Raw genomic sequence first — 25,634 nt, 5'->3', positions numbered from 1 at the left:
ACATAATTGTTTGTATTTGGTGGCCTCCACATGTGCAGATTATACGTGCAAAGTGCATGTATCATTATGGAGCATGAGCTACGGGTTTTTTAATGAAGATTCAGTTGTACAACACGTGAAAACGTTGTACTGCATAATAAAATTTCTTCCGCATAATCTAGGATAATGAAAGGAAACGGATCACTTACCTGCAAGCAAGTTTAGAGGTTAAAGGAATCCAAATTAAATGTATCATGCATGACAAGCCCTCTTCGATTAACAGATGATGGGATACATTATTTAAAGTGTGTATATTTATCAAAAACCCCATCGAGATCCAGATTTGGCATTTTATTATTAAAGGTATTTATTTGTTCGTATTTTATTGAAAGCTTAAAAAATACTGCTATATTGTCAAGTAGCAGCCACCGGTAACTGTATTAGGTTTGCATTATGCCACCAACTTTAGTTATTGCAACAGAGACATAGACTGCTGCAGAAAAATGGCTCGTAGGAAGACATTTTGCATTTCTTCTGCTGGTGGTGTTATCATATCACTCACGCTACCTTTCATTAAAAACAATATAATGGCCCTCTGTGATTGAACTGTTATGTTTGTCCCAAAAATATAGAGGCAGTGTAAATTCCATGATTACTTTACTGCAGTGCAGTACAGTATCTGCATACCCTGCTGTATTCCTTGCTGCAAGAGGGAATACATATTTAAAAATAAACCATTTACACACGTGATTTCAAGCTTAAGTCGTATCACAGTTCAGCAAGATGCATTATTCCTTTGCTAAAGTGTAAGAGATCTTACAATATCCAATCAGAACTTCTTAAACGGCTTCTAAAATTTGTAAAATAGATTGTATAAAGGAAAATTTTAAATCCAAACTTTTTGTTGAGCATTGTTAGGCTGATGAACAGGCTTATTTTCAGTGCTATTTTACTGGTGCAATTGCACATCTGTAGAATATCCAAAAATCTATTGATACTTATCTTGAATATGCTCGGTGACTGAGTCTCCACAACCCTGTATAGAGATTCACTACCTTCCATCTGCAGATTTTATTTCTTATCTCACTCTTAAATAGCAAATCCATTATTTTGAGTATGATCTTTGGATCTAGACACTGAAACCATGAAGGAAAAAATCCTTGAGTTTACCTTATCAACTTCCATAAGAATTTGCCCACCTCACTTTATCATACATCGATCCCTGGAATCTATCTGACGTTCCTCCATTGCAATCACTGAAATGCAACAATATACGGCCTTTGATAGGGAGAACAAACCATTGTGGTTGTATATAATTTGGAGCAAGACATTTTTATTTAACAGATAAAGTGCAAATAAACAGATAATGGGCTATTAATGTTCTGAGTTTTGTTTAAATTGAGTTCAATAGACTGATGGCTGTGGGGAAGAAGCTGTTTCTAAATCAGGACTTTGCAGTCTTCAGGCTCCTATACCTTCTACCTGAAGGTAGCGGGGAGATGAGTGTGTGGCCAGGATGGTGTGGGTCCTTGATGATGCTGCCAGCCTTTTTGAGGCAGTCAGTTCCATTAATTTCCCCAATACAATTATTTTTATTAATGTTACTTTTTTTCAGTTGCTTGCACACTTCATCTTGAGTGTGCCCTAGTTCCAATTTGCTGTGGGCAGTTGGTTCATTCAGCCTTTGTCCCTGCTCTCATCCACATAACCAGCATATCAAGCTTTGCTTTAAGTTATTATGCTGCAATCATGATGTTTGTATTTATTTCCATACAATTAGGTTTTATGACACACTTTGTAGATAAAACATCGTTTAAATATTAAAAAATAATTTTATTAATATTAGGGGATTAAAATTGTCACTTAATGATACCAGCCAAAACTCACAGACCCGATGGAGACATGGTTATGTCCTCAGAACCTGCACGGACCAACTAGCAGGAGTATTTGCAGACATCTTTAACCTCTCCTGATGCAAAACTGTGGTTTCTACCTACTTTAAAAAGATAGCTTTCATTCAGTGCGAAAGAAAAACAAGATTAGATGAGATCCGAGAGAAAAACAAGGTAATGTAACAACATCTACCATCCCGTGCCACTGGCATCCACCATCATGAAGTGCTGATCATTGCAAAAGTCATCCCCGGCTTCTAAGACAGCCTACTTTTAATGTAATTCATCGACCGTCACAACAAATTTACAGATGTCCCTGGCCCTACACTCTTCCATGAAACATCTGGATGACAAGGGCACCTACATCAAACTTCTATTTCTTGATTATAGTTCCACCTTCAACAGCAGAATTTTAACCAAACTCATCTTCAAGCACCTGGATCTGGAACTCAGCAACCCACTCTGCAAATGGATCCTTGACTTACTGACCCATAGACAACAGTAAAGATGACTGTCAAAACATCCTTCACAATAATTCTTAACACTGCTGCTCAGCAAGGCTGCGTCCACAACCCTTTACTAAACTCCCTCTATCCTAACCGGTGCACCAAATTCTGCTGTCACTCCATTTACAACTTTGCAGTTGATGCTACCGTAGTGGACTGGACCTCAAACAATTATGGTACAGAGTACAGAAAGGAGATAGAGCTTAGTAATATGGTGTCAAGGCATCCATCTCTCCCTCAATTTCAGCAAAAGTCAGTTCCTCGGTGTAAATATCACCAGCAATTTGACCTGATCCAACCACTTCAGCAATGCAGCCAAGAAAGCCTCATCTTCCTCGGAAGATGAAAGAAACTTGGCCTATCTCCAATGGCTTTTTCAGTTTCTACAGAGGCTGTTCTTGAAACAGAAAGCATCCTATCCTGACGCCTCTCAACTTGGTATGACAACTGATCAGCCTGAGACTGCAAGAAATTATCGAAACTTGTGGATGCTGCCCAGCCTATCGCGGATATCTGCTGCCCCCTCCCTTCCCCCCTCGTATCAACTTTATCTACACTTCACACTGCCTCGGGAAAGCAGAGAACATAACAAGAGAGTCAAAATAATTTTATTGTCATGTGCACTGGAAATGAAATAACAAAATTCTTTCTTGTCGCTTTACAGGCCCATTCGTACAAAAATACAACCGTAAATATACAATAATGATCAATACAATAAATTAGTAATCAGTGATACTAAGTAACCAGACCATAATAGTGCCAAGCAAAACTATATAGTGCTTCGAACACAAAATCCATAGTAGATTGATGCTGAGGTATGGTTGTGCCTCGGGTTGTGCAGTATGGTTCAGGAGCCTCATGGTTGCTGGAAGAGGTTGTTCTTGAATCTGGAGATAACAGTTCTCGGGCTCCAGTATTTTCTTCCCGATGGTAGCAGCGAGATGTGCAGCGAGATGTGAGCGTGGCCAAGGTGGTGTTCTTCTTTCATTGAAGTTGCAAAGGACCACTCACTCACATTCCAGTCAGTCTCTCTTCTCACCTGCACCTGCTGGGCAGGAGAAACAAAGGCTTGAAAGCATGTTCCACTAGATTCAAGAACAGTTTTCACCCCACTGTTTTCAGATCTTGAATGGATCTCTCATATGCTTAGGATGATTTTGCAGCCCAATCACTTTCTGTTTCTCGACACTTTCTCTGTAGCTATCTTTTGCACTCTGTACTAATAGAGCTGTAATGCTATTTTTTGCATTCTTACCTTTTTGCACTTCGTTCTGTAATCATATGATAGCACTTGTGTATGGTATGATATGCTTGGAAAGGACGCAAAACAAAATTTTCCAATCTATCTCGTTACACGTGACAATAATTAATGAAAAATTAATTAATAATTAACCAACCCCAGTTGGTGATAGAACTTTAAACATTCAAATGAAAAATGACAACCTCTTCAGTGCCTGTCACAGTGTCGATAGATTTATATTGTACAGGTTGTCATGGAAGCTTTAAAAAAAAAAGATCTTTATTCATGGCATGCACTGCATCATCTTTTTGGTGCGAAAATTGCTCTTTCATCGTGTTGAGTAGCATTAGGAAAAACCTTTGCCTCGGATCATGAAATGATATAGCAATTTGGCCCACTTTTTCATCGAAATCATTCCTGTTAAGTCATGTTTAACTTCCTCATTTCCTAATTTGAGTAAATTCAAACCGAACTCTCATTCAGATGGATTGTTTGTCAAATGAGCTTACACTTTGGTTTTCCAGTGTAATCATGTAATATTTTCCAAAAATATATAAAGCTTTAATATAAGTTTACAATTACAATTCATCTGCTCTAGCACCCTGTGAAATTACTGATGGCATAACTGGCAGTATTTGATTGAAAATCTCCAGCTAACACTAAAGCAGCACCTCCCATCAATTTATTGTTGCAATGAAGATCTTGCAACATTCGATCCAGTGCTTCCATAGCTGCTTTGTGAACTATGCTATATTAATCCTAGATAATAGCTTTACGATCTTTTAGAATTTTCTTTATTTGCAGTTCTCTAACCATGGTCACACATTGTAACCTCCACATTTGACAAATATAAAAGGCATTTTCCATGTTGCCAAAGTATTGAAGCAGTGCCCAACGATGGCATGGCCAGGACACCATGTTTGGTCTTCGAACTTTAGTCAAATGTAGGTTAACAAGCCAGATTTTTCTCGTTCCACCAGAAACATTCAAAAGAAATAGCATTTCTTGGTCTTTGTAAACTGATTCTAATAGTATCTGAAGCATTTCTCTAGTATCCTTTCTAAACTTAGTTATTTTTCATGGTTAGTTTCACCTTTGTAAATTGTAGCTGGCCCGCCCTCAGAAACTTACCATCCAAATTTTCAGTTTCTCTTTGGGTTCAGATGGGACAAAGGTACTTGGGTGAGGTTCACCCAAATATTTAGTACATCAGACATAGATATTAAAAACCTCACCAATTTTCAATCGGGAAAATTAAAAGTCAGGCCCCCTTTGAATAATGGAGGGCATTCTGTGGAAGTTTTAGAAAACCAAATCTATGCTAAATCTAATTTGCACACAAAATTTCTGATTTCTAGTTTATTTAGTTACTGATCTATGCATGGGATACATGGGCATTTTAGTTTAGTAGATACTTTTAGGACTGAGATCAAGAGTATAACCTCATATTAGGGACCATGGATGCAACGTGTGTTTTGAGCCAGACAATGTAGGCAAGATCTTAAATGTATAGTTTTCATTTGTATTCGCCAAAGAGAGGGACATTTTGTAGGTGATTTTAGTTGGAATGGTGAATTTCTAGATAAATCCCCATGCCTTGATGAGATGAATGCCAAGCTGCAATGGGAGGAAATTGCTGGGGCCCTGATGGAAATATTTAAATCTTTGCTAACTGCAGATGAGGTGCCAGATAAATGAAATTCAGCAAATGTGCTAACTTTATTTATAAAGGACAGCAGGGATAAGCCAAGTAATTGTAGGCCATTTAGTCTATTGTCAGTGGCCAGGAGATTATTGGAAAATATTAAGATAGTGAAAAATAACTCTCAAGATGCTGAAGGTAGATACTCTTGCAATATTTAAGAAGCATTTGAACGAGCACTTGAATCGCTAAGGCACAGTAGGCTATGGGCAAGTGCTGTAAATGAGATTAGTATAGATATGACTTGATGGTCAGCATAGACACGTTGAGGTGAAGGGCATGTTTCTGTGCTACATGACTATGACTCTATAACGGGTAATTTATAGTCACCTATTAATCTACTGGCACATGTTTGGGATATGGGAGGACAGCGGAGCACCAGCAGGAACCTGCACCGCCACAGGGAGAACACGCAAGCTCCACATAGATAGCACTTCGGGATTGAGCCGAGGTTCCTGGCGCTAACTGCCGCACCACCATGCCATGTCCTCAAATCCCAGAGCTGGTGAAATGACAATTAGATTAATCAATAATACATGTAGAAGTTTAACAAGTATACGGACTTAGGATGATTAAAGGAATGGAATTGAATTAACTGGCCTGGTCTGCTGCTGGTTGTCTCACTGACACTCACAGCAGTAATGTGTGCACACAACTATCACTTATCTGCAACAGGATCCTTGTCGCTCACTTCCTCAAGTAGCCTTAATCCAAGCTGATTGTTGATGCCTTTCCAATCATAAATCCTAATGACTTTCATGAGTTCTTTTGTACACCCAATTAATGCATATGTCATAAAATCTGAATCTCGTCTTCAAGTGAGCCATAATGCACCAATACTTTGCTTTTTTCAGTCAGTTATGTTGACTTCTCAATGTTCTCAGCATCATTTAGTTGATGGCACAACCACATTCCCATCCAATGTCAGTAACATCCAAATATATTAGTACTTGATAAAAATAATAAACTTACCTTTATGAAACATTTTTCACTCCTCTGACTATTGTAAAGCACAATACAGTAATTGCCATACAGCAATTTTATAGTCAATATATAGTACATTGAAAGTGGTCACTGTTATAGATTAAATGCATACAGTGGCTGATTTGTTGGCTGGGGGCAAAATGTTATTTTAAATGTACAACATTGAAACAAGTTCTCCAGCCCATTACGTTATTGGAGCTTCCTTCCATAGAGGGAGTACAGAGAAGGTTCACCAGACTGATTCCTGGGATGTCAGGACTTTCATATGAAGAAAGACTGGATAGACTTTGTACTCGCTAGAATTTAGAAGAATGAGGGGGGATCTTATAGAAACTTACAAAATTGTTAAGGGGTTGGACAGGCTAGATGCAGGAAGATTGTTCCCGATGTTGGGGAAGTCCAGAACAAGGGGTCACAGTTTAAGGATAAGGATAAGGATTCATTGGCTATATTTAAGAGGGAGTTAGATGTGGCCCTTGTGGCTAAAGGGATCAGGGGGTATGGAGAGAAGGCAGGTGGTACAGGATACTGAGTTGGATGATCAGCCATAATCATATTGAATGACGGTGCAGGCTCGAAGGGCCGAATGGCCTACTCCTGCACCTATTTTCTATGTTTCTATGTTTCCTCTTATTTAATCAAATCCAATAATGTGAGCTGTCCAGATAATTCACTCTTAAATGTATCTGTGCTATTTGGTCTAAGTATCCCATGTGGTGGCAAGTTCCACAGTTCTATTATTTTGAAATTAGATTTGGACTGTCTTGTATTTATGGTATCTAATATTAGATCCTCACACGTGGGTAAACAATTTCTATGTCTGCCTTATCAAATCCCTCCTTATATAAGATCTCGGGAGAGCAGAATTATATACTGCACTCCTACGGGTGTTCCAACCAAGCTTCTAAGATTAACATAACTCATCTGCTTTTGATAAAGGCACTGAGAGAGCTTCCCTGATTTTCTCAGATCATGTTATGACGCTCTTTATTTGAGAGACGAAAATTACATTTAGTTTAATATCTCCCTTTGGACCGTAAAGCTATGCTTATGCCGCATATTTTGCTTCCTTCAGAGAATCGCACTTTTGAATCACTCTGTGACAAAAACCTCCAAAACATATCTAAGCTCATGGGAACTTTATTAGTTATAAATTAGTAACTTAGCACTTAGCAAGCACTCCCTTATGGTTACACCTGTTGTTTTGCATTGACCATCTTGATATGTTTTCCCAACACATTAACTCTATAAACATACAACCTGAGCATGTGCATCTCTCAAATCCTCCTTGCATTATTTCGTTGCATTTAATTAATAACCAAGTCTGGTGTTCCACTAATTTTGTTCAATAATTATTATTTTCTTTAACCTCAAAAGTGTAATTTAAACGGTGATAAAAAGGTGCCTTATCCCTCTGTTCAAAGTATATATAGACTATATAGTTCATAACAAAATTCAGGATGCAATTCTCTCGTGCATCACCCTTTAGATTTTGCCAGTGCCGGACATGAGATATTGCATCCTAATCCTCTTCCTCTGGTGAGGAGATCTGTCCCTGTTAAGTATGGAAACTCCCCGGGTCACATGAAGGTTCTGAGAACTGTTCCTTAACTCAAAATGTCTCTATATCGGATATGCTGTCAGATGAGATTGGAAAAGTTGCACAGGTAGGTTAATTAGCTCAGGATTAATACAGATCTTAGTTAATTTTAGATCTCAGTTACAATTAGTTAATTGGTACAGATCTGTACTTAGAATACAGAAAAGTGTAGTACAAAAACAGGGCCTTCGACCCACAATGTCTGTGGTGAACATGATGCCAGGATAAACAAGCCTCATCTGCCTGATATCCATCCATTCCCTGCATATCCATGTGCCTATCACAAACCTTCTAAATGCCACTAATGGATCTTTCTCCACCACCACCCGTGCAGTGTGTTCCAGGCACCCACCACCCTCTGTGTAAAAACAAAAACGCTTGCCTTACACACCTGCTTTAAATTTTGCCTATCTTACCTTAAAGCTATGCCCTTAGTCTTTAATATTTCCACCCTGGGGGAAAAACATTCTGACTCTACCCTATCTATATCCATATCTCTCAGTTTTATATACATGTATTAATCTCCCCTCAATCCCTGGCGTTCTAGAGAAAACAATCCAGGTTTGTCCAACCTCGCCGTGGAGCTAATCTCTTCTAATCCAAGCAGCATTCTGGTAAATCTCTTTATACCCTCTCCAAAGCTTCCTTCCTGTAATGGGACAGCCAGAACTGCAGATGCAAAATATGTTGAACCACAGAATGCCAGACCAGACAGTTTTGATCTGTTCTCCGGCACTTTATGTTGTAAACCAGCATCTGCAGTTCCTTACATCTCAACCTGTTCTATTTTGGCTCTGAAATAAATGACTACGTCAGAGTTTTATTTAAGTGTCACAAATACAAACCCGATGGGACTTCTGGCACTACTGAAAAACTGATGCAAAATATTAATAATAACAATATGGCCTGGTAATCATCACCTGCATTTTTGATCAGATAAAACCTCTACCCAGCTGCTTGTTATGTCTATTGTTTCATAAAATGCACTGTATCTAGAGATTTTAAAATTGCTGCCTTTTTTTCTAAAATCTATTTTGTCTTTCACACAGCAGTTGAAGTTAAATCCTCCCTGCCTGTCACTATGCAGACTGCCACTCCAGTTGACTTGAGGACAGATCCAAGAATCCCAGTTTCAAATGTTGACCCCCTTCATCGCGAACAGCAGCTGCAACATGAACTATTGATGCTTAAGCAGCAGCAACAGTTTCAGAAGCAGCTATTATTTGCTGAGTTCCAGAAACAGCATGAACACCTGACAAGGCAGCATGAGGTTCAGATTCAGGAACACCTGAAGGTACTTTGATTATTCTCACTTTTGTTTATTCATTAATATCAACTAAGAATTTGATGACACTCAAAATCCTACACATTAACACTGTCGTTAATATATATCTGATTAGTTATCATAGAAACATAGAAATTAGGTGCAGGAGTAGGCCATTCGGCCCCGAGCCTGCACCGCCATTCAATATGATCATGGCCGATCATCCAACTCAGTATCCCGTACCTGCCTTCTCTCCATACCCTCTGATCCCCTTAGCCACAAGGGCCACATCTAACTCCCTCTTAAGTATAGCCAATTAACGGGCCTCAACTACCCTCTGTGGCAGAGAGTTCCCGAGATTCACCACTCTCTGTGTGAAAAAAGTTTTTCTCATCTCGGTTTTAAAGGATTTCCCCCTTATCCTTAAGCTGTGACCCCTTGTCCTGGACTTCCCCAACATCGGGAACAATCTTCCTGCATCTAGCCTGTCCAACCCCTTAAGAATTTTGTAAGTTTCTATAAGATCCCCTCTCAATCTCCTAAATTCTAGAGAGTATAAACCAAGCCTATACAGTCTTTCTTCATAAGACAGTCCTGACATCCCAGGAATCAGTCTGGTGAACCTTCTCTACACTCCCTCTATGGCAATAATGTCCTTCCTCAGATTTGGAGACCAAAATGGTACGCAATACTCCAGGTGTGGTCTCACCAAGACCCTGTACAGCTGCAGTAGAACCTCCCTGCTCCTATACTCAAATCATTTTGCTATGAAAGCTAACATACCATTCGCTTTCTTCATTGCCTGCTGCACCTGCATGCCTACTTTCAATGACTGGTGTACCATGACACCCAGGTCTCGCTGCATCTCCCCTTTTCCTAATCGGCCACCATTTAGATAATAGTCTGCTTTCCTGTTTTTGCCACCAAAATGGATAACCTCACATTTATCCACATTATACTGTATCTGCCAAACATTTGCCACTCACCCAGCCTATCCAAGTCACCTTGCAGTCTCCTAGCATCCTCCTCACAGCTAACACTGCCCCCCAGCTTAGTGTCATCCGCAAACTTGGAGATATTGCCTTCAATTCCCTCATCCAGATCATTAATATATATTGTAAATAGCTGGGGTCCCAGCACTGAGCCTTGCAGTTCCCCACTAGTCACTGCCCGCCATTGTGAAAAGGACCCGTTTACTCCTACTCTTTGCTTCCTGTTTGCCAGCCAGTTCTCTACCCACATCAATACTGAACCCCCAATGCCATGTGCTTTAAGTTTGTATACTAATCTCTTATCTGGGACCTTGTCGAAAGCCTTCTGGAAGTCCAGATACACCACATCCACTGGTTCTCCCCTATCCACGTTACTAGTTACATCCTCGAAAAATTCTATAAGATTCGTCAGACATGATTTACCTTTCGTAAATCCATGCTGACTTTGTCCAATGATTTCACCACTTTTCAAATGTGCTGCTATCCCATCTTTAATAACTGACTTTAGCAGTTTTCCCACTACCGATGTTAGACTAACTGGTCTGTAATTCCCCGTTTTCTCTCTCCCTCCCTTCTTAAAAAGTGGGGTTACGTTTGCTACCCGCCAATCCTCAGGAACTACTCCAGAATCTAAAGAGTTTTGAAAGATTATTACTAATGCATCCACTATTTCTGGAGCTACCAGAATATCAATTCCAGAATTATTCCAAACCCCGAGATGAGGTTCTAGGTAATGTTTCTCTTACATTGGTCATTACTTAGTTACATGGAATGATTTGTTGGGAGATTTGTGAAGCATTAGCATTACGGACAATGGATTAGCAGTACTCTAGAGTACTCATTTACTTTCCCAGTACTTGATTACCATCAGAAATAATTTTGATTATACGTCTTCACAATACATTTGATATTTTTTAATATTATTCACTGTTACATATTTACATTCTTCACAGATTTAGACAAATAAATGCACATTATCAAAAGAAAGTTAAATGTGCGCCATATTTTATTGCATTATTGACAAATGACCATTGTTTTTGGAAGATATAATAAATTAAGCTAAACTTAAAAAACGAGCATGTTTTAATGCACAGAACAATTAGTTAATTACATTTATTTTATGATGACCACATTTTCAATGATAACGTCAAAAATACTTCCCAGACTTTTTCAAAAATCTACAACATTACAGTCTCCTTTATTCATCATGCACTCTAAACTCTGCAGTAATCTCAATTTTTTAAATGCATTTTTAAGGTTAAGCTAGTTGGAGATTTAAAATTAATTACTGAAACAATATTACTTTTATCTTTGCCGACATCAAATTGTTTACTGTATGTATAAAAACATATGTTTTTGGTCTTCAGATATCTGGTTACTAAATTTGTCAGCTATAATATTTTGACTCATTTAGGATTTTGTTTTATTGGCAATACTACAAATCTGATATAAAAACAAATGCTGGAAGCACTCAGCAAGTCAGGTAGCACCCATGGAAAGAGAAATAGAGTTTGTTTCAGATCCAAGACGCTCCTGAATGATCTCAGAAACACTACTCTGTTTCTCCTTCCACCGATGTTGCCTGACCTGCTGAGTGCTTCCAGCATTTTATAATTCTTTTAAGCATCATTTAGAATTTGGAGCTAGACCTCTTGTAAGTTTGACCTTTGAATGAAATTCTTTTGAGAATTATTAATAAGCTGCTGTGATTTTAGAAAAAACTGAATGAGGTCAGCCATCATCCTTTTATAGTAGATAAATTCAATAATGTAAGTGCGGAAACTACATTGTTGATTGCACACAGTAATATAGTGTTTACCTCCTTAATCTTGTCAGATAAGCTAGTTGTATAATTATAGTGTTGTGTGCAACATAAATATTTCTTGGCAACAGCTGAGTATTTTTAGTATGCATTCTTTCAATTGAATTAATGAATTCTGATTCTGTTTTAATGCATTCCAAGTAAGTTGATGGTATGCTGTACAAATGGGATATGAAAACTTATTTGTAATGGGTATGTTAAGTATGTAAAATCCTGTGCTTTTTGTTTACTTGGACCTATTTCATTTGTGTAAGCAACAACAAGAGATCCTAGCAGTGAAGCGTCAGCAGGAATTGGAACAACAACGCAAGCTTGAACAGCAAAGACTTGAAGAATTGGAGAAACAGAGACTGGAGCAGCAATTGCTTATGCTTCGGAACAAAGAGAAAGGCAAGGAAAGTAAGGAATCTATTTGAGAATGTGAGCTTTTGAAAAAGTCAAAAGCTGCCCCCAGTTCAGCTTCTCAGACTATTAGGGTGAAGACCTATAATCAGATGCACGAGGGAATTTACTTTGGAGACTAGGATTTGTGTTACACTGACGTGGCAGTCTGTGAAACATGTTGTAGCTGATTTGAAGCTCAGCTGTCTCTTGAGTCTTTCACGTGTCATATCAAAAAATAATATTCTTTATTTCATGAATAATTTAATACATTTTAAAGTAAATATTAAAAAAAATTATGAAATCAACATTCTTCATCAGCTCTTCTTTTCCCTATTAATGTCTTCTGCGTCATGCACTATTGTTCCAAAGGAAAAATCCTAGCAGAAAAACATAAATAATGATAGAAACAAGAACACAAGCTTAAATAACGGTAGTACTTTAAAAAAATATTTGGGCAGTACCCTTTTCAATGTACCACTAGGAGGTACAAGAGGGCTCTGCAATACATCATTCTAATTTTTTCTTGTTGCCATTTGCTCTGCATTTTTCCCTGATGAAGCAGACAAAATAACATGCAGTGGGGAATAATGCCACCTGCGTTTTTGAGAATTAAATATTGTATGGGCAAAACAACTTAATGATTTAAGTGATTTAAATTTTGTAAAATTTAATTTATGAACAGTTGAATGTTGCAAGAAATAATCACAAAGGAGCAAAATTCAGCTTCATTCAGAACGCTGTTGCTTGTATCCGCAATAGGCCATAATATATTTAGCTAAACCTTTCCTTGCTGTAACATTAATATAAGTAACTGCTGATAACTATTTGTTTCTTCACTTTTTTATTTGCTGTTCTTGATTAAGTAAATTGGCAATTTGAATAAGTATTACCGTTAACAAAGCTACTATTAATTTTTGTTACTCTCTAATTAGATTAACCGCACAATTTACACAATACAGAAATGTAGCAATTTTTAAAAAATGCTTTCATGTGAACTAGTTTATCTTTGTAGCCACATCTTATAATTCTTTTAAAATTTGCTGACTAAATTTCTGCATGAAAACAGTAGGTCAGAATGTTTAATATAGAATTTAAAAAATATTTTCAAAATAATGTTATTCGTTGCCCTGTTTTTTTTCTCACCAATATAATTTTGATATGGTTTATTAAGTGATAAAAAATTTAAAAACAAATAAAACTCAGCATTAAATATCCAAGCTACAAAGACACAAGAGACTGCAGTCGCTGTAATGTTGAGGGCAAAACAAACTGGAGCAAGAACTCCGCAGGTTAAGGTGCATCTCTGAAGATTAAGGGCAGTCAATATTTTGAGCTGGGTCCCTACATCAGGACTTGAGAGTATAGAGGAGAAATGGGAGAAAGGGGCTGGCAGGCAAAAGGTGGAACCAGGTCAGGAGGGAGATGGTGCAGGAGTCCTGCTGGAGTTAGGAGACAGCGGCCTCTGGGTATTAGGTAGAGGCAAATAGGAGACTGGATGAAAAGGGGTAAAAGGAACTAGGTGGAAAGATAGAGGGCGGGGGAAGAGATGAAGGCATGGCAGGTAATAAGTGAAGAGGTTGCAGATGCTGAACCAATGCAGATCCTAATTTCATCATTCTGAAACATTTGGATTGAGAGGTAAAGCAACTGCAAAAATAATCTGCTGGATTCATGAAAATGCTTATTTATTTAAATTTGACCCATAAAACTGGCATGATATCCAATGAATTGCTGCTTAAAGTATTTGTCATAACCTGCCTATTCTCTTTCCACTCTTCAGGTGCAATAGCTAGTACAGAAGTCAAACAAAAACTTCAGGAGTTCCTATTAAGTAAAACAGCTTCAAAGGATTCTATGACCAGTGGACTGAATCATTCCATCCCCCAGCATCCCACAAACTGGTACTGTGTTTGTATATTGTACTGTGGGTTATGATTAATTTATATGTGTTAACTAATACACATTATGCTTTTGTACTTCAGGATGTTATTCCACTAAATTTAAATATTTCCTGACAAAGATCTCAAAGAATAGTGGAATCTCTTTTCAAATCGTCTATTTAGTCTAATATAACTTTTCTGAAAGTGGCATGACAAAAGGTAACCCGATCATAATCTAATTGTAGCTTTCTGAATGGCATTTCTGCATTCTTAAAATAAGAATGGAGAAAATTCACTCAAGAAAAATATAATATTATTATTGCATTGATAAATGACCATAAGCCAGATGTGGACAAAAAACAACTAAGCTTAACTTATGTCTATATTTCTGTAGATATCGGGGTCTGCCTCCACTGTTAGATCTGGAATTTATTTTGTAGATGTTGATTGCTCTTCAAATTAAAACAGTTTGAGAACTAAATTTATTCCCTAATTCCCACTGTGTTTAGTTTGAATCCATATAATTTACCTATCATATCTCTCAAAGTCGCCATTTTGTTGCCACGCCTAAATCTTTACAGCATAAAGACGTTTTAAGACGTTTTCCCTGCTCGTTGCAACTGAATATGTTTGTATCCAAATTAAACTGGATGATTATAGCGGACGATAGATTTTTACAACAAAAAAGACATATTTAAGAGCATTTATCTATTTTATTTCATTTTCTATTTGTTTAATTATTTGAATTTAAATTCCTCTACCGAGATTCAAATTTGTCTCAGAATCAATGGTTCCGAACCACAGCTGGTGGTCTAGTAGCATAACTACAACTACTGTTCCCTGATTGTGCAGATAATCAATGTAATGGACCACATGTTGAACAAGGAGACCACCACAGAATCGATTCAGCTAAAATGATATTTGGAAAAACATTAATCATCTGATTTGGATTGCATTCCTAAATGACTCCTCAGTGGCCAGTTTGTCTTGACAAGATTCTGTGGCCTGATCTACTTACAACATTGTTGTCTTTAAATGCGATGTACGCTCACCTTTCTCTATGTAGGGATCTGATTGCGAAGGGAAAAAGTATCAAACATGTTTCCAATCAGAATTTCATAGTTCATGATACATTTGATACATGAGCTGCTACATATACAACATCTTAAGCATCATGCTTTTAAAAAGAAAGACTTAGAACCTTTCCAAGTAGAGAGAATTTAAAAGATATGTCACAGCTATTAGATGGACATTCAGGGAGAGAATAAAGACTTCTGTAGTATCAGGGGAACGTAATTAGATGTTTGTCTGCTTGCACATTGTCAATAGACCTAAGTTATAGTGACAAGTTACTTAGTACATTCAAGTATTGGGGTTTTGAAGCAGATAGCTGAATATTATTATGGCGGTCAATAAGAATTATGATGAAACAGTATCATGCTCTGATCAAATCACAGCTTTAGTGCTTATCCATTGTGGGTCAATGAGACTTATTTGAGGCATTGCTGGCAATGATGCAGGAAGGAGTGACAGGGCTGAGCCCTAGTCACAGAAGTCTGTATCAGAAGAAAGGGCAAGGGAAAACTGAGCTTTGCATGCTGAGAAGAGGTTATATAATGATGCCTCTAATAAAATATTTTAAATTAAATTCCAAAATTAAGTTAAGGTGCAACAGGTTTAAGATAGTAACAGATGTTGAGGAGCTAGTATTTACTTATCCCTTTGCAGGAATTGGGTATAATAACTCAACCAGCATTTAGAATCTATCCCCAGCTGCCCCTTGAATTAGGAGGTGATTTCTGTGGGTAGTTTCATGTCAGGAACATTACTGTGGGTTCTCTTTCACATTATGATCCAAGGAAGGCTGGTAGGCTTTTTGTTCTAAAGGACATGAGTGAAACAAATGAAATTTATCAACAATCCAGTCGTTTAATTGTCGCAATCACTGAAACTGGCTTTTGAATTCCAGATTTATTTAATTACTTGAATTTAAAGTCCTAGTTTATGATAATCCTGTCTCTAGATGGTAATCTAGGCCTCTGGGTAGTAATCCAGTAATTTAACTGCAATGTTACTGTGTTCCATATCCTTTTCCCAGACTAACGGTGACAAAAACACTCAAATAATTTAATTAAATGTCGAAGCAAACAAATTCACCATGTTTCTGGTTGGTTGATCTAACATGATCAAGTGAATAATTTGCATTGAACTTCGTTCTGTATTTTTTTTGCTAAGTAGTAATTGCAAAGTCAAGGTTGCATTTAAGAACTTTACCCTTTATCCTCACCAAGTACCCAATCGAAATGTATAGTTGCAAGTGTGCTGTTGCAATGTACTTTTCTATTGTTTCTATCAGGGGAGCCCATCATGCATCACTGGACCAGAGCTCCCCACCCCAGAGTACAACACCTCCCACCTACAAAGTCCCTTTGCTGGGATCATGTGATGGTAAAGATGACTTTCCACTCCGAAAAACTGGTAAGTAGTCAGTATTTAATGATAATTATTCTTAAAACACTCGCCCCAGAATAATAAATACCATTTCACTAAAGTCATGGGGATAATGTTCAGTGCTAAGTAGTGAGGGAAGATATATACTTGTATAAATATCTGAAGCTGTGTTTGTAATTAAAATTAACTTTGAAAACATTAAATCCCACACAAAACGAATACAATTCTTTCTATCCTCATTGAAGCTGCCGAATACTTCCAGCATTTGTTGTTTTTGCTTTGGATTTCCAACATCTGCATTTTCTTGCAGCAAACGACTGACAGTACATATCGTCACCCTTGCCAAAGAACAATTACATTCTTATTTCCCCATTTGCATTTCTTTAATAGGATTTTTTTTCCCAAAAAAATTTGAGCGGCACAGCTGGTAGAACTACAGCCTCACAGCGCTAGAGATCCAGGTTCGATCCTGATCGCTAGTGCTGTCTATGTGGAGTTGCACGTTCTCCCTGTGACCACGTGGCTTCCTCCCACATTCCAAAGACGTGTGGGTTTGTAGTTTATTGGACTGTAAATTGTCCTAGTGTGTAGGGAGTGAATGTGAAAGTGGGAGAACGTAGAACTCGTGTGAACTGGTGACCGATGGTCAGTGTGGACTTAGTTGGTCGAAGGACCAGTTTCCATGATGTGCCTTTCAATTTAATTTATCTACAATTAGCATCACAGTTATCATTCAGATATCTTTCAGGTGTAGGTGTTACAAGGGGAATCTTGTGAATCAGCCGTGACTGGGACTATTAATATTTTGTATTCTATCACTGATGGGATTCTAGGTTCTGTTACAGTCCTATTCTAGGGAAACTATAGACTGATTTCAACCTGCCTTGGAAAATAGAATAGATTTTCTTCTAGATTAATCCTGAAATATAAAACCATTGATTTATGGTTGGTTTTAAGTTAAAATTCATTGGTGCAAAGATTTATACTTAAACGTATTAGTTTCAGGCAATGACAATTTTTGCATTCTTCGCTTTTTACCTCTGGCAAGAAAATACAGGAATTATTGCAAAACAAAATAATTACTTACTTTTATTAATTACTTTGAATGAATTGGAAAGTAATTTATTCTTGTTTTATCACTTTCCGGGTGGAGGGAAGGTAGACATTGAGATATCATGTAATGGCCATCTCCATCAATAGAAGGACAGACCACTAACTCTTCACATTTAATGGTTTGACTGTTGTTAAGCCCTAAAGTATCAACATCCTGCGGGTCAACATTGACCAGAATCTACACCCAACTAGCCCAATTAACATTTCAAGATTCAATTTATTTGTCATTTGGACCCCTTGAGGTCCAAACGAAATGATGTTTCTGCAGCCATACATTACATACAAATAGACCCAAGACACACCATAATTTACATAAACATCCATCACATCGCTGTGATGGAAGGCCAAAAAAACTTATCTCTCCACTGCACTCCCACCCCCCCCCCCCCCCCCCCCCCCCCGATGTCAGAGTCAAAGTCAAAGCGCCCGGCTGGCGATGGCGATTGTCCCGCGGCCATTAAAGCCACGCCGGGTGATGCAAGGTCGCACACCGGGTTCTTGATATTAGAGCCCCGGCGTGCGCTCGCAGAGTCCCGCGACCATTCCAAGCCGCGCGGGGCGGTGATGTCAGGCCCCGTTCCAGGAGCTCTTCAACCCCGCAACTCGGGCGGGAGAAGTCGCCGTTGGAGGAGCCCCGAAAAGCGGTCTCCCTCCAGGGACCCGCGGGCTCCCGGTGCCGCCGTCCACCAGACCCGCAGTTGCAGCCTCCGAATCTCCGGAGGTCGGGCCGCAGCAGCGCTCCACCACCGCTCCACCCGCTCTAGACTCGGCCAGCTCCGTGACGGTGAGGTGAGTCGTCGGCACCAGAGCCCCCGGTCTTCTCCTGTTGGAGGCCGCTCCTCGTTGCAGCCCCAACTACAACGGAGACCCAACAAAGAAAAGGTCCGGTCTCCCGTGCAGGGAGAGATTTAAAAGTTACTCCCACCCCACCCCCACCCCCCCACACACACACCCCAACAAAAAATAACAAAAACTACATAGAAACATAGACAAAAAACAATAAAAACGCAGACGGGCTGCAGAGGCCGCTGCTGATGAGAGTCGCGCCGCCTAATGAGTGCCTAATTTACATTTCAAACGTAGGTCAAATGTAGGTCAAATGTTAGCAAATAATGCCGTGAAATTTTAATTGTATCTGCACTGTTTGAGTTCTCAACTCATATTTCGGGAGAGATGATTCACAATTAAACGAAACTGAGGGCTACTGATGTATGCAAGAATGGATATTGGAATATTACTGCTTAACTAATTCACTGCTGAGAAACACATGTCAATGACACTGGAGATTAGGTTTTTCCCATGTGCATTTTGTTGTTTGTGTTTTTTTTGTTTGGTTTTCGGTACTGCATCAGTGTGAATAACATGGCATCGGTGAAAATGATACGTCAGTACTTCACATCACATTTCCAAATTAGTGATTTTTAAATAGTGAATTAAATCTAAAATTGATCACAATCTTGTGACAAATTTCTTAATTGTTTTCTTTAAAGGGTTGTTAGTTTTTAACAGGTGCTTGGTTTTAAAGGAGCAAGTTCAAAATATAATAAGCTACATACTTAATTTTGTATTGACCAGTAACAAGAACTTATAACTCTTGACAATATATTTGGGACATTGATCGGGAGTCGTTCCAAAAAATATATATTTTTAAATCAGATGTTTTCAATTATAGCCCTGAATATTCGGATGAATTCTTATACTTTCAGCCAGGGGTTCTATCATAAGGGCAAATAGCAGGGGTGATAGCGCACATCCCTGCCTATTACCCCTTGATAGTTGGAATTTTCAGGGCTATAATACCAGGGACTCAAAGAATAAAATCTCATTATATGCAGACGATATACTTTTATATATTACAAAGTCACAAACGAGCATACCAAATTTATTAAACTTAATAGAGGAATTTGGGTCTTTTTCTGGATATAGAATAAACTGGAACAAAAGCGAAATCATGACATTAAAACCTCAAGAACCTACACACTTACTGAAGTTCCCCTTTAAAATCGCAACAGAAAAATTTAAATATTTGGGTATTCAGATTACTAGAAAATATAAAGCATTATTCAATGCTAATTTCATACCTTTATTAAATAAACTTAATACACGGATTAAATTTTGGAAAACACTTCCCTTATCATTATTAGGTAGAATAAATGCAATAAAAATGATCTTCTTACCACAATTACTATACCTATTTCAGTCTATACCGGTATATATACCAAAATATTTTTTTAAAAAATTAGACTCTAACATTACAAATTATATTTGGGACTATAAATCACATAGAATCACAAAAAAACACTTATGTAAACCAAAAGAGGTCGGGGGACTTTCACTTCCGAATTTTATGTATTATTACTGGGCAGTGCATATTAAGAATATGATTTATTGGTTGGATAGTTCTACACAACAGACAGAATGGATAAAAATGGAGAAGGAGGATTGTCATCCTTGTAATATAGGAACGATCCTCTTTTTCCCCCAAAAAACTGAATAACACAATATATAAGAAGAACCCAATTATATATGGTACAATAAGAATTTGGAAACAAATAAAATTATCTTTAAAATTAAGAAATCTATCACTGTTAATGCCAATTGCGAATAACCCTTTATTTAAACCATCTCTTATTGATAAGACATATAACCAATGGGAAAGTCTCGGAATTAGAAGGATCAGGGATATGTACGAAACAGGAAACCTACTATCATTCCAACAACTACAATTAAAATTTAAATTGAAAAACAACCAATATTTTAAATATCTTCAGATTTGCGACTTTGTGAAAAAATATATACAAGGATATCAAAAAGTAACTCCTGACTTATTGGAAGAAGCAATGAATATTGAAGCTGACTCACAAAAATTAATATCCTATTTATATAATAGTATTCTAAATATAGACCTACCATCGACAGAGGTACTTAGAGAAGAGTGGGAACGGGAATTAATGATAAAAATTACGAAGGTTAAATGGGAAAAATACCTGATATATATTCACAAATGTTCAATTAATGTAAGACATAATCTAATACAATTTAAAATTGTACATAGATTATATTATTCAAAAACAAGATTGAACAAATTTTATCCAAATATATCCGCCACTTGTGATAAATGTCTAGCCCAAAAGGCAACTATAACACACTCCTTAGTTTCCTGCATAAAACTTTATAGATTTTGGAATGATATTTTTGAAATACTTACAAAATTATTCAAGACAAGAATGGAACCTAATACTGAAATGATTATATTTGGTGTAATGGAAGATGGGAATAAATTGAACACATCTCAAAATCTATTCCTTAATTATGGTTTAATAATAGCAAAAAAATTAATACTTAAATTTTGGAAGGGTACATCAATACCAACGCTTAAAATGTGGATTGCAAGTATGTTGGACACCGCTCATCTTGAGGAAATGCGATTCCTCCTAATGGATAAATCAGACCAATTCATAACGAGTTGGTCTCCATTCGTCGTTTTTTTGGAATCATATGGTGCAACACAATTGTAAAAAATAACTGTTTCAGGACTGGACGAGGGTTGGTCAAGACTATAAATAATGATCTCCTTTTCTTTTCACTATTTTCTCTCTCAACTTTCTTCATTTACTCGTTTTCTTTCTTCACACACTATATATTTCACATTTTTCTATCCTTTACTATCTAACCTCTTTTTCTTATTCTCATCTTTTTTCAATGTAACAAAAAAAAAAGAAGTTGTACATAAAATGTATTATGAAAATATATATTAGGCACTTTGGTGCCATATGACTGTGCTTACTTCTAATAAAATAAAATATAAAAAAAAAAAAAAAAAAAAAAAGATGTTTTCAATTTAGAAAATTGGTCAAAACATTTCAATGGCATCTAACACAAATGGCCATGTAAGGATATATTAGAGCAGATGACCAAAGCTTTCTCATGGGTGAAGACTAAGGTCTTTTTTTAAGGAGGAAAGAGAGATGTAGAAAGTTGGAGAAGAAATGCCGAGAGTTTGTAACTCCTGCAATTGGTGAAATTATTTAACTTGGGATGCTCAAGAGCCCCGAATTGGAAGAACAGTTATTTTAGAAACTGTCAAAACTAGAAACAGTTACAGAGATAGAGATGGATGAAGTAGATGGATTTGAAAAGATGAGACCTATAATATCAAGGTGCATCTTAGCGAGTATTTATGAGTGTAGATAAATGAGACCACTCAAGTCGGCGCAGTTGCAGCATAATATAGAATGATATCAAGATAAGAGAGGATAGAATGAGGAAGCTCAATCAGGAGATAACATTAAAAATAATTCAGCAACACCTTTCCCTACATTGATTTACTTAATGAATGTAAAATTTTTAACACTTGTTATTCAAGCCAGATCATAAATCAACAAAGCTAAGGCTTAATTCTTTTTTTTCTTCATGTAATATATATATACAGCTTCCGAACCTAATTTGAAGGTGCGTTCCAGATTAAAACAGAAAGTGGCTGAAAGGAGAAGCAGCCCATTATTGAGGAGGAAAGATGGCACAATAATTAGCACATTCAAGAAGAGAGCTATAGAAATTACAGGTAAGGTTGCTGAAACAACACAGTGTGCTAAGCATAATTGTATAACTACTTGTAATCTGGCAATGAAATGTGACAAAAGCTTTTTTGCTTCTGTATATTCAATTTGCTTCTCGCATCACTTTTGTAATTTTACTAATATTTCCCCTCCCAATTTAAAATGTTATTTACCTGTAGGGTTCCATGGGTGTAGATTGCTCTCCAGTGTCTCACCTGTGAAATCAATATTCATGTGTGTGACCTGTGAGCATGTGGCTGCTTTGCCTTTTTTTATTTCCATATAATATATTCTTGTGTACTCATTAACTCCCTATAATTCTCCCACAACCATCCTACACAATGGGTAATGTACAGAAGCCAATAGCTTACTAGTCAGCGTATATTAGAGATGTAGGAAGAAACCTGAACACCTAAGGAAACCCTTGGAGTCATAGGGAGAACATGCAAATTCCACATACAAAGCATCCACGGTCGGGATTGAGCCTGTCAATGAAGCCTGTGAGGCATCACTGTGTCGCCCAGACACGTTAAATAAAGGCTCGATGTTGTGCTAACTAGAAGTCTGTAGAAACACACTTCTAAGAGAGGTCCCAGCTTGTGAGCAGGAGTGATAATCTCAATGATTTATTTCTCCCTAGTCCAAAGATGATGAAACCAAAGACGGGACATTCCTAGTCTATATTACTCAGCTAATCACAATGTGTAGAATTGGTGGAGCTTGGGAACCACACATACCCAATTCCTGGAATTCTGTGCAAAGTATGGAGAATCATTTCTTTAAATGGTTTTGAATAAAAGATTTTTAACGTGATGGAAAATCCACATTCTTTCTATGTCTGCAAAAGGTAAAAAAAAATTACATGTATCCATTTCATTGGGACATTCAAATAAAATAGAATTGAAATTTAGATTAGATAATGTTCTAATTCTGGGGTACTGAGGTTATAAAAATGCTGCTTGATAAATGGTACTTGGTGAATTGTGGAGCATCTGTGTTTTAATCTTAATGTTGTAGATTCCCTTCCATTCTTGATATGTTCATAAAACACAACTTGAGTACAATCAGGTTATCTAAATTAGTTCCAAATTGTACACAACATTGCTATTTTACCATTATTACTCTGTAATAGGTGCAGATTCAAACAAGTATTAGGACCACACAAATGGGAATCTCTAAAGGAACCTGGTGACATTTAAAGAGATGCACACTGTAATAGAAGTGGCATGATAAGAGAATAGAGCTTTAGCATCCACTGATAAATCCGAAGATACGTGAATCTATGAGCAACATTTGCTAAGACTGGCCACCAGGGGAACAGCCCAGACCTGACCACACATTTGGGCACTGTGCAGGATGAGGTAGTTTTAAGAGTTATCCATGAGATTTACTTTCTTTACAATCCCCAGGAATTAGAATTTCAGAATCCGTAAAATAACCGAGGTAGCATTGAAGCTATAGCTGCCATTTGTTATTTCCTATGCCGATTTTGTGATAGGTATTAACACTGTGGCTTTGCAACATATACCACAACACTGCATCTGGCTTCCTGGTGTTCCAGTTTCAGTCAGGACAATTCACTGTGGCCATTAACAGATTGATATTGTGCTATTTCAAAATATGATAATTATCTTTGGAGCTCTCAGATTATTGAGCTTTTCCTGCTGATGCCACCTTTTTTTCCCATCTTGAACGCTGGTCCCATTAGAAACACGAAGCTCTGTGATTCAGATGTTTCCAGTGCATTCGTTGGTCAGGAATGAGTGTTTCATGTCTGGCAGCAGGAATATGTGATTTGGAATGGAGCCTTCAAGCCACTAATCATCTACCAGAGGTGCATTAGTATGTCCTTTCAGAGTCATATAGCATGGAAACAAGGTCTTTCAGCCAATTTGTTCATGCCAACCAGAATGCTCATCTTGCTAGTCTGAAGAAGGGTTTCGGCCCGAAACGTCACCTATTTCCTTCGCTCCATAGATGCTGCTGCACCCGCTGAGTTTCTCCAGCATTTTTGTGTACCCTACCTATATTGCTCGTTTCATCATTTGCCCGCATTTGTTCCACATCCTATAAGCCTTTCCTATTCATACCTATCCAAGTATCTTTTAAATGTTGTTATAGTATCGCCCTACATTTTGTAGCTCATTCCACGTACCTACCACCCACTTTGTGAAAAAGCTGCCCCTCTGGTTCCCACTAAATCTTTTCCCTCGCACTTAAACCTGTGCCCTCTAGTTCTTGATTCCACAACTGTGAGATAAAGGATGTGTGTATTCACCCTATCTATGCCATTTATAATTTTACACACCTCTTAAAGATAACTCCTCAGTCTCCAACATTCCAAAAAATAAAATGCCAGCCAATACACCCAACTCAGTCCCTTGAGTCCTGGTTACATCCTCATAAATCTTTTGTTCCACTTTTTTCCAGCTTGATGGCATCTTTCCTCTCTCTGGATGGCCAAAACCGAACACAATACTCCATGTGCAGCCTCACCAACGTCTTGTTTAACTGCAACATCAGCTCCTACATTCCATACTCAGTGCCTTTACAGCATGCCAAAAGCTTCCTTCACTGCCCCGTTCACCTGTGACACAACTTTCAGGAACTATGTACTTGTATTCCTAGATCATTCTGTTCTAGAACACTTCTCAGGCTCCCACCATTTACTATGAAAGTCCTGCCCCGATTTCACATCCCAAAATGCAACATCTCACACTACTCCTTTGTCATTCTCAACCCATTTATCCAGCTGATCATGATCCTGCTGCATTTCTTGATAACGTTCACTGTCTACCTATACATTCACTACCACCTATTTTAATGTCATCTACAATTGTACTAGCCATGCCTTGTATATCCACTTCCAAATCAGTGATATAGATGACAAACAACAGTGGCCCACCACCAACCCCTGAGGCACATCACTAGTCATGGAACTCCAATCCATAAAACATCCTTCCACATTACCCTCTGCTGCCAATCATTAAGCCAATTATGTATCCAATTAGTTATCTCTTCCTGGATCCCATGCGATCAAACCTTTCAGAGTAACCTTCAATGCATAACCTTTTCAAAGGTCTTGTTGAACTCCATATAGAAAACATCTATCAACCTGCCCACATCTACCTCTAATCAAATTTGTGACAAATAACTTCCCACACACAAAATCATGCTGACTATTTCTAATCAACCCCTATCTTTCCAAATACATCAATCTTATTCAAGAATCCCTTCCAGTAACCTACCAGTCACAGGTGTCAGAC

General features: G+C 37.7%; 1 protein-coding gene across 10 annotated transcripts in view; it reads left to right on the top strand.

The window, feature by feature from the left end:
* Positions 1-25,634, top strand: part of hdac5 (histone deacetylase 5) — a 277,929-nt gene that overhangs the window by 165,889 nt on the left and 86,406 nt on the right. For 9 of the 10 annotated variants that reach the window (XM_055657256.1, XM_055657254.1, XM_055657250.1 and 6 more), the window contains 5 exons: positions 8,953-9,197; positions 12,236-12,380; positions 14,146-14,266; positions 16,602-16,723; positions 22,242-22,373. In XM_055657256.1, coding sequence (XP_055513231.1) covers positions 8,953-9,197; positions 12,236-12,380; positions 14,146-14,266; positions 16,602-16,723; positions 22,242-22,373 — 765 coding nt within the window. The remainder of the gene's footprint in view (positions 1-8,952; positions 9,198-12,235; positions 12,381-14,145; positions 14,267-16,601; positions 16,724-22,241; positions 22,374-25,634) is intronic. The other variant, XM_055657249.1, reaches the window with a different exon arrangement.

The sequence above is a fragment of the Leucoraja erinacea genome, chromosome 27 (genome assembly GCF_028641065.1).
Source record: "Leucoraja erinacea ecotype New England chromosome 27, Leri_hhj_1, whole genome shotgun sequence".
Taxonomy (NCBI): Eukaryota; Metazoa; Chordata; class Chondrichthyes; order Rajiformes; family Rajidae; genus Leucoraja; species Leucoraja erinaceus.
The sequence above is the reverse complement of the archived record's forward strand: the minus strand, read 5'-3'. Positions and strand labels throughout refer to the sequence as shown.